This window comes from Ctenocephalides felis, unplaced genomic scaffold (assembly GCF_003426905.1).
Source record: "Ctenocephalides felis isolate EL2017-DRISC unplaced genomic scaffold, ASM342690v1 CF-g0.4_SCAFFOLD_03571, whole genome shotgun sequence".
In the NCBI taxonomy this organism is placed as follows: domain Eukaryota; kingdom Metazoa; phylum Arthropoda; class Insecta; order Siphonaptera; family Pulicidae; genus Ctenocephalides; species Ctenocephalides felis.
In genome coordinates this window covers 4458976-4472634 of record NW_020539725.1, presented here as the reverse complement: position 1 = coordinate 4472634, position 13659 = coordinate 4458976, and the positions used below count along the sequence as shown (strand labels likewise).

Below are 13659 nucleotides of genomic sequence, written 5' to 3'. Positions count from 1 at the left end.
GTAAGGATCTATAAAAATTTTCATTTTCGAAATATATATTATAACCGAAAGTTATAATATAAATTATCTAGTTTTTGTATGTAAAATAATCGAGTTAATCAATAAAAAATCAAAAATTCTGAATTTGTATAAAAGTGACCTTAGAGTGCACAACTGTAAATAAATATTTCAGATTTAATTTTTGTTCATTTGATTTACAATTAATATCTTTCAAGCAGATTTATAATGTCCGTAATTGTACTAACTAAATTCAATTCAACAAATTTTGTGTGTTCTAAAAATGTATTTCAAACTAATATCTTTCAAACAGCAAATAATTAAAAAAAGTAAACAATAATTAAACTAGTGGAGTGGGTGGAATCGTGCCTTAAGGCAAATTGCTGGAACTTCCCGTACCGGAACGAAATGTTCGAGGAATACTGAATGTTTTCAAATAGATTATTATAAATATTGAAACATTGTCTAATATTGATAAGAAGTATATAAACTGAATTGCAAATTAAAAATTATTTGTTTAAGTTATATTAGAACTTTAGTCAGAATAGAAATAAAATCTGAATTATTTTCGATATACAAGAAAAACTAAAAAAAAAAAAAATCCAAAATCAAATATTTTGTTAAGAGAAGCAGAAAGTTCTTTGAATCATTAAAATCGGACGCTTAGTTCTCTCAAAAACTGCCATTTTTTACATATTTAGCTCCGTATCTTCGAAATGACTGAGCCTGCCTTTGCCAAAAACTAATAGACGCTTCTCCCAATCATTACTAATTGAATGTTTTTTAGATCATTCAAATCGGATACTCCGTTCTCTCAAAAAGTCGATTTCTATTTTCTGCACTCTTTGCTCCGTATCTTCGAAACGGCTGGACCTGCCTTCGCCAAAAACTAATCAGCTCTTTTCCCTATCAATAGGAATCGAATGTTTTTTGAACCATTCAAATCGGTTGATCCGTGCGCCCGAAAACGTGACTGGAAATTTGTATCTATACATACATACACACACACACACATCAATTTTTTCTGAGGTATGCCAAAACGTTCAGAAACCTTCAAAACGTCGAGAAATGTAAAAATTTTCTTTTCGGCCCATTACAATAACTTACCCTACGGGAAGTTAAAAAAAAACTAACTTGTAAGTTGAAAAAACATTTTTGCCTTAAATATACTTTAATTCGTATGTTTTTATGTTCATATCATAAAATGGCAAAGAGAAAGCGTTCTCAAGACGAAAATTTACAACCTCAATATAAAACTTATGTTAGTGATAAAATACAACAACAAAACAATGCAACTAAAATGAGGGTTATCCACGATAAAACCACGAGCATGTTTTTTAATAGAATCAAAAATTTAAGTAAGATAGAAAATAATAATAATCAAGAGATGAATATGAATAACAAAGAGACGAAGACTTCTCTTCCTTACTGTGATGATAACGCATTGTGGAAATGCTATTTCTGTGATAAAAATATGTGTGCCGAATGTATTGTTCAATGTAATAAATGTGAAAATTTGTATTGCAAAACTTGTTCTATAATTGTATACGATAAACCAGATATTTCACATTTATGGTTGTCATGTGTATAAAATATTGAATCGAATGCATAGTTAATACTACATTGCTTTAGAGCATGAATTATTTTAATAATTTAAGTCTATTCCGCCTATTATATTTCAATGTTTATTGAAGTTTGTACAACTATATTATGATACTTATAATGTTTGAAAAAGTTTAAAAAAAAATATTTATTAATTAATTGATGAATTGTACTGATTAAATTCAATTCAACAAATTTCATTCTACTCGTGTTCTAAAAATATATTTTATATTTAGTATATATAAAGTGGTGAACGGTGATCTGTAGTAGAACAAAATATAGTGGTGAACGGTGATCTGTAGTAGAACAAAACACTGTACGTAATTTGAATTCGAGGAGTATGACTAAGAGAGCATCTTTTTATCCCAAACGTTATTGAATTTTTATACTCTAATCACTTTATGGCCAAAGATATAATAACATCAGTAGATCGGATTTTTCGTCGAGAACATAAACGCCTCCTTCGAGAAACTAATTCCAATAATTCATCCAAATTATGAATATTAACAATATCATGTTCAATTGTGAATTTAAATAAATATTATTATTTCAGTGTGGATGTGAGAGATCGAGATCTATCAGTGGCAGAAAGATGGTCAGATGACGCGGTTTTTGGCAGTAGAGCTTATTTCCTGGCCGAGCGCTCACCAGGGCAATTGGCCGTCGAAAGAGTGAGACCTGCGGACGCTGGACTTTACAGGTGTAGAGTCGATTTCAGAGTTGCTCAGACCAGGAATAGCAAAGTGCTGCTCAGTGTTGTAGGTAAGCGAGAAAAAATACCTAAAATTTTATATTAAAGCGTAGAGTTCTGTAATTTTGTGTTACGTAGTTATAGAATTTATTAAAACTCTCCTTCGATAATTCAGGTTGTTGGGTTATAATTTAATCCTTGTAGCTGTGGACTGTATTAAACACTGATTTGTTTGTATATTATGTATTTGTTGCAGTTCTAATTACAATCACTGATTTGTTACTAAGTTATAACGGAAGAAGAAATATTTATCTTTATTGGTTATTTACATGTTGTTCAACGGACTTTACTTTTAGAAGTGAACAACTAGTTCAATTAAAACATTCCGCTACCCCCTCTACCAGGGGTAGCAACCATTCCGTGTAAAGCTTAATGCCCTGAAGTTTTTCACCTTCATGGCCAATATATTAAAACGAGAAGACGTCCGAACAAGTGCTTTATAGCTATATATAATTAGGTACTAGAATTTAGCGATCGAAATAAAACTTTATTCAATGATTCATTTCAGCTATCTTTTATTGACTTATTTTGTTTTTATTTTTCTAAATTACTATATTGTATATAGATGAAAAACTAATATCTTTTTGTGAAATGGTTCAAGAAGAAAAAATCTAAAAACTCTCATTAAACAAATCGATGAACAGTTTAAAATACCGACAATATATTAAAACAGATTATGTGTTGAAGTGACTAGGATACTTAAATGTAGTTCTATGATCTTAATATTATTGATTTGACTCTGAAATTTAAATATAAGAAAATGCGTTAAGGTTCAACTGAATTTCTAAAAATTTTTGCTCAAAGTATTTTGCAAGTTATGCACTAAAATCAGTTTTCGCCTCGTGTTCGTAACAGCTGCCGCACGGCATGCCTTGTTATAACTATGTTTAAACCTGCAAACTTTACCGTCAAATTAATGAAATATTTAAGGATGCCGGAGAAATAACGAAAACCCTAAAATATTGTGTAAAAATCAAGTGGTTTTATAACTATTTTATATTTTATAGAGCAAAATATATTTTCGGTAAAAATGAAAAAATCAATCAATAGACAAAAATGAACCATTCAATGGCAAAAAATTTCACAAATTAAGTATTAAATAATTACTTACTGTAATTATTTGTAAATCGTGTTTATTTATACTCATAAATTACTCAAAAATTAATATATTGATTTTTTATTGATAAAGTTGTTGAAGTGAATGAACCAAGAGGTTCATGTTCAATTTCCGACTTAAAACAGCAGTTATCAAGTAGTGGTGATATCAGATTTTACTGAAAAATATTGATCCAAATCGTTTTGATTGATCGTTTGGATTGCCCCCTAGTAGTATTCAAAAATAAATATAGGGTAGGGTAGGGCACAAAGAATCAATTTGACTTGATTTGATTATATTGTGAAAACCAAACAAATTATATCACAACAAATAACACATATCAAACAAACAACTATCTGTTTTTGTTGTTGTTTTATTTCTGAGATAATATTGTATATAACCTTAATGTGGAATTTTATTAAAAAAAATGATAAGAAGGATTTGAATAAATATTTATTCCACTTATTTCTTGCAAAATTGCTTATATTAACTTAATTTACTTTTTTATTTACTATTTATCATTGTTCACACCTTTGCCAGAGTAAGTTAGTTGGTCCTTTTTACCTCATCCAGGTATGAGCATTTTTAGAGGTTATATAAAACAACTGTTGAATATAACATAAAATTACGAATACATCTCATAAAACAATTAAATAAAGCATACTTAAATAATATATTAAGTTCTCGTAAACTAAACAATGGCGCTCACACCTAAAAATCTATCAAGGAGAGAAAATACTTTTATTATGGGTTTTCAAACATTGCCATCTTCACACTCTGGACTGCCTACACGTGTGTCTTTGACGAATATTCTTAGATATTGCAAAAAAAAAAAACTATTTACCCTTTTGCCTGGGCCACACCGATGCTTTCAGCTGGTGCATTTACCATAAGCTTTTCATTCTTTGACTAGGAAATACGAAAAATGGTGGTATGAAGTGACCGTTAGCACTCATGCAGAACAAAATTAAATATTTCGAATAAATTACGTGAATTCTCATAAGAAATGTCAATATGTTTACTGTCTGGCACTAAGGGACGACTTAGTGTCCGGTGCTAAGGGACAGACAACATCGTTCATTTGGTAGTACCTACTAAAATTGTTTAGAATATCTAATATTATTCTACCATTTTACGGATAACAATCAAGTACTTCTTTAATTTTTGAATGCCACTCAAATGTATAAATATACTAGAATTACTTATATTGATATTTAGGTGACGCCGTGATTTTACGTCTAAAACAGCAAAGGGTTGCTCCAGCCGTGGCCGTGTGCGTCACAGGCGAGGCTTGGCGCGTGATCCTGTACCTAAGTGCTCCCCATGCCCATTTCACTTGTTTTTCACTCGCTTAAATAATACGTGTTAAATAGAGTGTCCGGTTCTTGCTGCCGTCCAGCGTTACGGGACTTCCCCCTACGTAGCAATAGGATCAGTCGCATAAAATCGTTTCGAATGACGACATCGTCGGCCAATGACGAATGAGTATTCGGCGTAACGCATATCCGTTTGAATTTTGCTGAGTTACTTCCTAGTCGCGCCTAAAGAAGTTGTATTTCAAAAAAAAAAAGTTTAATAATAAAATGTAGTTGCATAGTGTAGTCAGTACTTACTTGTGTAAGACTAGTCCTGACTATATAATACTGGGATGCAGAATCTCGAACAAGGATCACTAGTCATGTGTCTATACTAAATTCCTAGTGCATCCACTACCACATCCATGGCGTCGGTATTGGTGCGTTTCGGCGACGGCTTTCCGCCATACATTTGATCACTAATATCCGATTACTAATAGTATTTTAAGTAGAGAACATGATACTGCAGACAACTATACACATAGAGGCCGACGTAGTCGTTTATAATTATTCTCTCTTTAGCAGTTGGAAGATTGTTACAGTACTGCATATATCTCTATAATGTTTGCAGAGTTTTAGCGAAAAGGCTTGAATTACGGATAACACGGAATTTTAGTTTACGAGGAAGAAGGCGAACCCAGGGCTCGTGATAAGGATTATACACATATCCTTAAGCTGTTCAATAGCTACATTTAATACAAGCGGAAAGTAATATTCAAATAGATTGGAAAGTTTTTTTTTTAATTCTATATCAATATTTACCGTGTAGCTAAAAATAATAACTGGTTGATATTGGTATTTTGCCTTGGGGCAAGTTACATGAACTTCCCGATATGTGTAATAATCGACTTAATCGACATAATTGAAAACGAACGAACACGTTAACTCGAGTATTTTCTAAAAGCAAATTTTCAAAAATCAATAATTTTTATAATTGAACCAGTTTCCGTAGGACTTCAATGGTTTCTTTAGTATATTCATTAAGACCAAGTACTCTATCGTTATACCAAGTAAATCGTCTAATTTTAATTTTAACAAACGTCAAAAAAACTACTAATTTTTTTAAACTTTGATGAATTTTTAAGATCAAACGACTTGTCGTAAGGCCGTAATATTTCAGTAAGATCTATGAGACCATGATATATATCGCTAAAAAAAGTTTCATAAAAATCGACTCAATTGTTTTTTAACAGTTAATTACAAGAAAACGGCTCGGTAGATTTTCACCTAAAACTAATCAGTAATATTCCCAACTAATATCTTTCGAACAGTTTTTGATTTTTTAAAATCGATTCGGTAGAATGAGCTTAAATGTGGACAAAAAGTGTAACACTTTTTTCTTCAAATTACAAAGAAACGTCTGAGCAGATCGTCTCACAAAACTGACGAACAATAGTGCTCATTGAGGTACATCGAATGGCTTTTGAATTTCTGAAATCGGTTCAGGCGTTTTTGAGCAAACGTCGATGAAAGTTCTAATTTTGACAAATGCCAAAAAACGATACCAATTTTTGCAAACTTTGACGAATTTTTAAAGCTAAACGAGTTGTCGTAGAGCGGTAATATTTTAGTATGATCTAGAAGACTAAGGTATCTACCGTCAAAAAAAAAATAATAAAAATCGTCGATTTTTTTTAGAAAAAAAACTTTATTACAAGAAAACGGCCCGGGCGATCTTTACCAAAAACTAATCAGCACGATTCTCAAACAATATCTATCGAACGGTTTTTCAATTTTTTAAATCGATTCATACGAAATCGATTTTAAAACGTGGACGAAAAATTTTTCACTTTTCTGTGATTTACAAAGAAACGGCTTGGCCGATCGTCGCACAAAACTGTAAAACACTAGTCCTCATCGACATACATCGAATGGCTTTTAAATTTTTGATATAGGTCCAGCCGTTTTGGAAAAAACGTCGATTTACGGTAAAAAATCTGTTCACACACACGCACACACACACATACTTTTTCCACATTTGGTCTCATTCTATTCAGAATGGCTTGAAACGTCGAGAAAACATAAAATTAGTGAATCGGATTTTTCGATGAAAACATAAACTTCTTCTTCGGGAAGTTAATTATTGTATTTTGAATTACTATTAATTACCAAAATATGAGTGATGTTAAATGTAGAACTGCTTTAAGGGGCACAACTAGTGTGAAATTTTGAAAAAATCGATTTTTGTTTTCGGTTATTGTTTTTTGTTTTATTATAATAACATATTAAAATTTCAAATCGATATCTCAAATAGTTTTTGAGTTACAACCATTTAAAAAGTATATATATAGTATATAGTACAACGATCATTTTATATTTAAACGCGTTTTTCTCGAAACAGCATTTTTTGAATTTGCTGCAGTGATTACTCAAATCAATGATCCGATCACTATCAATTTTTTTTTACATGTTCTTACATTTTTACATGTTTACATGTTGATCGGATCAAAATTCGAATTTTGGCAGTCGAAAAACGACCAAAATTTTGGGTAAAATTCGACTTTTTTTTAAAAAACGCTGCCATTTTGTCAATTTTTGATTTATTTTTTTTATCGTAGTTCATTTTATAAACGATATTATCTAGTTTAACGAGAATTTTTTTTTTTTGGTTTCATCCACGTAGAAGGCTGGAATCACTGCAGCAGTTGAGGGCCTTTTTTTATCGCGCCGTTGGAGATCGATGATAACTTAAAAAATATTTAATTTTTTCCTTCAAAAATTTTACTACATATTCTTAAAACATGATTGATTGATAAAGTAGTTTTTTATATCAATTCCCAAAAATTACCTTTTTTTAGGCGGTTACACTAATTGTGTCCCTTGAATATAATGATGATTCTCAATTCCCACAATTAACTCTTTAATTATCTCTTTATCAAATATCGAAATATGTACTTTAAAATTTTTGGCCTATCTCAGCTGCTTTTTGGCAATAATAATGTAGATATTACGTTTTTCTTATTCATAATGATGATTATATTATATTCTAATATTGTCTAGGCTCATAAGTGAATTGAAATTTCTGGCAGATGACAGTTCTCGTTTGTCAAACTATTCGTTTGTCATTCATCTTTACAATATTACTGTTATTTTTATAATTACATACATACTAAAAAATTCTTTTAACAAACTTAATATTATAATCAGTCAGGAGGAGTATCGTTACATACATCATTACAGATGAGTTTTATATATAATATATAGATATTCATCAATTTTTCCTGAAATATGCTGATTACACGGTTTCGAATTATAAAATTTAAATAAAAAAATATATAAATCTCTATAACTATAAATTCAGATCCAAGCCTACGCCCAACCTACCTTCCACTATATTATCTAGATCTTATTTATGATTTCAAAACTCTGTCTATATCGAATAAAAGATGAAAAAATAATCATAACTATTCGACACACAACATTTCTTACTTTATTCGGTATAAATTACTATATTCGTACCGCCATCACATACATAAGGGGTCAATTTGCATCGGATTCTATGGGAAGGAACTCCTCCGAGTGTGTATCTATTTCGCTTGGGCTGAATATATGGAAAAAGTTATATGCATAAATAATTCATATCGATGCCGAACCAAAAGCGTTGAATATATCACTGTTATATTGCACATATATCGGGATGGTTATACGATACCGACACTAAAAAACAGAATAAAAAGTTTGCCATACGTTCGACAAGACCTAGAAAAAATCTAATAAAACGATAACTTTATTAATTTTTGCTTCAAATTTATTGATCGTATAAAAGGTATTCAAATTGTGTTACATAAAAAACAAAATTAATGTGTGATATCACCACATTATGCTTGGGTTAAGCGCATTGCCTTGTATGAACATATCATGCAGTAGCGATATCTATTTTCTCTTGATAATGCAGGTCGTTTCCAATTGAAAATTGACCATTTTGGGCACTGCCATATGAAATGGCAATAGAAAATCTCTTATCTGGAAACTATTGTTTTCTGGATCTAGTTGGTGTTCAACCCAGCTCATGGACTGCCCTAGATCTGTGCTACCCGTTATTATTATTACAAGATATTATAGATCAAGGTTTTTCTCTAAACTTTTATCTTACTATTAAGCTTACTAGTTTATGCATATTAATCTAATATTTATGAGATTTTATTTGACTCTTTATAATGATTGAAACTACAATCATTTATTGCCAAGATTTAATACATTTGAAAATTTACTTTTTTAAATACATTTTTAAAATGATACAAACTTGTTTTAGTCTTTGCATTATTAATCATTCATAAATATTCATTATTAATTATTAATTCATTAATTATTCATTCATTCAAATTTGAAACAACTTTATTATTTTACAGCCTTACAACTTCACTATTTTCAAGGTTTACTATATTTTAAATTTACTTTTTTTAATACATTTGTAAGAAATACATACTTGTATTAGTCATTATATGATTTGTCAATCATTTAGGTTTGAAACAACTTTATTTAGTTTCTTTTTTTTCGATTTTTTTACTTCTCAAAGAGAGTTTTTTGTACCATAAGTAAAAATATTAAATTTTTAGGCCCTGTTTTCGTATAAAATATTGAACCGATAATGAAATTTGAAAAATTGTTCGAAAGATAGGCCAATTGAGAATCGTGCTTATTAGTTTTTTGTAAAAATCAGTCTGGCCGTTTTTCTGTAATTATTTGTTGATTTTTTTATTCATTCATGATCCTAATGAATGTTTTAAAATTGTGCATACTTAAGAAAAGTAGTTTAATTATTTAAATTTGCTGACTTAGTCACTAAATATCAATATTTATTGATTAAGTGGACTATTTACACGGTTTAGGAAGTTCATTCGACTTTGTTATTTCATATAAAATAATTGTAATATACCGGAATATATGCTTGATTACATACCTAAAAGGCGTCGAATTTTGTATTCCTTTCTTGGAATCATTTCTATATAATTTGAGCACTCATTACAATTATGTGATAAATTTTATATCATATGGTTATGAAGTCTGACTAAAAAGCTCATCTTTTTTTCTTTAATCTGCTATAGATATAGCACATTTTAATTTTTCACATTCAATATCAAACAAACTTTTGTCACAATTGAGAAAATAACGATATTTGTGCTGAAAACGTAATCTTTGATGAATAATTAGAAAGTTATGGGCAGCAACGCAATAATGTATTTTGTGTTTATTTTTGTTTTTCATGTGCTTTGTTATTTCTGTATATATATATATATATATATATATATATATATGGCTGTAGTATTTGATTTATATTATATTTTGCTTTGATGCAAAAGCTTCCAACGTTATTCAAAAGCCGTAACAAATTTGTTGTTATTGGTATAATAATACAGGTTTTTAGTATGTTTGTTTCATTGGAAATGGGATCAGTAACTAATAGCGTAAGGTTGAATTTTATTTAGTGACTATTCACCAGGGGTATTTCTCAAAACTACAATTAATTCTTATAATCAGACCATTTGAGCTTTTGGTTTGACTATAAACTCTATCACCATGCAAAGATTCATCAAAATACCAAAACTAAATCTAAGATACTCTTTATAAGACAAAAATATTAATCGAGACTCAACAAAACCCTAATATTTGTATATTTTTGTTTTACATAATCGGTTAGCTTTCCATTTGAAAATGTTTGCTTATATGTATGTACATTTTTATAACTATATTTGATTCGTAGTATATTTTCATATATTTTATATCCATATTATATAATATAATCTCTTCGTATATACTTGGAAATTCACCGTCATAATCATTTACAGAAATAATTGTCAAACATTGAAATAACATTACCAATGACATAATTCATCATTTGCTTGATTTTCTAAGGAAGATGTGCTCGTCATCGTGTTTAAGGGATGGCACCCTTAGCGGGGAAATATTTTTTATGAATTATCTACAATGTCGTAACATTCAAATAAGCGTACAGGGATTTTCTTTCACCTTTTGTTACCTTTGCAGAACTCTGCTCGTTTATTCTGAAGAAGTTTTGTAAGCTTATATAACAGCTTGATATGGATATAAAATCATATTTGCATTCACATATGGAATTTCAAGGTCAGCGAATTCTTTGAAAGTGGTAATTAAACTTTATTGTTTAATGTATTTTTTGTATTGTATAATGTATGTATAAAAAACTGTATTTCTGAGTTAAAAAAAGAGTCTCACCAATTATCGTAAACTAATTTTTAACAGTTTAATTTATTATAAAATTATATATAGCTAATAATGATGTGTTATCTAATCCATCAAAATATTACTGTAATTATGAATCAATATACTGAGATCTAGTCAAAATTATCATTACAATGATGACTATCACCTGCGCTTTTTACATGGAACCAGAAAACGCATGTTTCTTGACGCCTCTATTTTGCGCGAACCCTACTTTCAGATTATCAGCTTTCAAAAACCTAACAAAATCGGATGATGATGCCGGTTGTAAAAATTTTCTTTTTTTGTATTGCGTTTTATTTTTTCTTCAGTACTTTGTCTTAGTTCAGTTAGTTTTTTTTACACGCTTAGCTTAATCATTTCATTTTCAATTTGATGTATATCTACCAAGTTTTCTGTATAAAGTTCAACATCAAAAAACTATTATAAGCAAATGAAAGTATATATATATATATATGTATATATATATATATATATATATATATATATATATATGGTAGGGAGGGACACAATGGTCCAATTTGACTGTCAGCAATTATATTATGTAAACCAAAACTATTATATCAATTACAAATAACACATATCAAACAAACAATTATGTCTTGTTGAATGAAAATCCCAGTTAATTCATCATTCTAGAAATGTGTTTTTCTGCTGTTTTTGAAAAATTCGTAACCTGGTCCTTTTTCCTGGTTGCATTTTTCACATAGATATCATTGTAATTAAACTTGATCTGGTATTTCATCAGAAGTATTGATCAGCAAAGTTGGGATAACTATTTAGTTAATTTTTTCTTGAAAATTGCTTATTTTAACTTGATTTACTTTTTATTTGCTATTTTTTACTTTTTACATGTTGGCCAGGAAGAAGGTTTAGTTGGTCTCTTTTACTCCGCCCAGGTGTAATCATAAAAAAACTGTCGAACCAGGTTGTATAAAAAGCTGTTGAATCTAATTTAAAATCAACAATACATCTTATAAAACAGTTAAGTAACGTATTCTTAAAAATTATATAAGAATCTGCAAAACTAAACAACAGTACTCAAAATCAAAATAAATAACTCGTGGTTATTTATTTTGATTTTGAGCATCGTGTCTTAAGGCAAATTGCTGGAACTTCTCGTACCGTAACGAAATGTTCGAGGAATATTAAATGTTTTCAAGAGGATTACTATAAATACTGTAACATTGTATAATATTTATAAAAATTATAAAGTTAAAATTATTTATTTAAGGTATATAAGTGAGCTTTAGATCTTTAGTCAGAATTTTGAAGTTGAAATCTGAATTATTGTCGATATACCAAAAAAAATAAAAAAGAAAAATTAAGATAATTTTTTTGCTAAAGCAATTGCTTTGTCAACACAAGGAGAAAGTTTTTTGAATCATTCAAATCGGATGCTTAGTTCTCTCAAAAACTGTCATTTTTGTACATTTAGCTCTGTATCTTTGAAATGGGTGGACCTGGCTTTGCCAAAAACTAATCGCCACTTTTCCCAATCATTACAAATTCAATGTTTTTAGATCATTTGAATCGGATACTCCGTTCTCTCAAATCTCGATTTCTATTTTTTGCACTCTTTGCTCCGTATTTCCGTAACGGCTGGACCTGCCATTGCCAAAAACTAATCAGCGCACTCCTTATCAACAGTAATTGAATGTTTTTTGTACCATTCAAATCGGTTGATCCGTGCGCCCGAAAACATGAACGAAAACATGCGGACACACAAAACACACACACACATCAATTTTTTCTGGAGTATGCTAAAATACTTTTGTTATGGATTTTTACTGATTGCCGTTTTTTTCCTGGTAGCAAGTAGCTCCGTAAGAATCAAGTATGCGTCTGGTGGTACATCTTTTTTCCTCTACTTTAAAATATTGTTGTTAAAAAATTCTTAACTGTACTCGGTTATATATATATATATATATATATATATATATATATATGATAGTTTTGTCGATGTTGATACATATTTGACCAAATGACATCATCCACATGACATATTTGATCGACCACATGACATCATCTCTTACATGACAGTTACAAAGTCATCATTAATTTCATGAAAAGTAATTCAATGCAGTTTTAGAATCTTTCGTTCGTTATATTTCTTTTCTATTTTCTTTCCCCTTTCGTTTCTCACAACTCTCTCCCACTCCTTCGTTACACGTGCGTGACTACACTGCGTTGTAACCTTGATCAGTGTCCACAATGCAATGCTATCAATAACATTAAATATAGGAGGGCAATATGCGCTCCTTCTATTTCTCGTTTATTAATATAATAGTATTTTATTATTTTACACAAATTTAGTGTTCAATCAATTTTACATAATAATTATTTTTTTCTGTTGTTTTTCCTGGTTTGGTATGTATAATTTCCTCCTTTTAAATATTTATATTTATCATCAACTGAGTATTTATGTTATATGTTTTTTTATGTCGAAACGTTTAATGGAATAAATAATTTTGTTATTTAATCTTTTTTAATTCGACGGTTGGGCTGCCAAAGTATTACAAATATATATGTGTGTGTGTGTGTGTGTGTGTGTGTGTGTGTGTGGAGGCGTGAGTGTGAATATGGCTTGTTTGGAGTATGTTGCGTCTATATTTTCATCTCCACTCTCGAAGACAATAGTGAGATTTATTCGGTCTCTC

The 13659-nt window shown here is 29.8% G+C and overlaps 1 protein-coding gene across 1 annotated transcript in view; it reads left to right on the top strand.

Moving 5' to 3' along the window:
- The window catches only part of LOC113385496 (hemicentin-2-like), a 147571-nt gene that overhangs the window by 37304 nt on the left and 96608 nt on the right, over window positions 1-13659 (top strand). The window contains exon 3 of the mRNA XM_026623352.1: window positions 2153-2361. Within this exon, the coding sequence (XP_026479137.1) occupies window positions 2153-2361 (209 nt within the window). The remainder of the gene's footprint in view (window positions 1-2152; window positions 2362-13659) is intronic.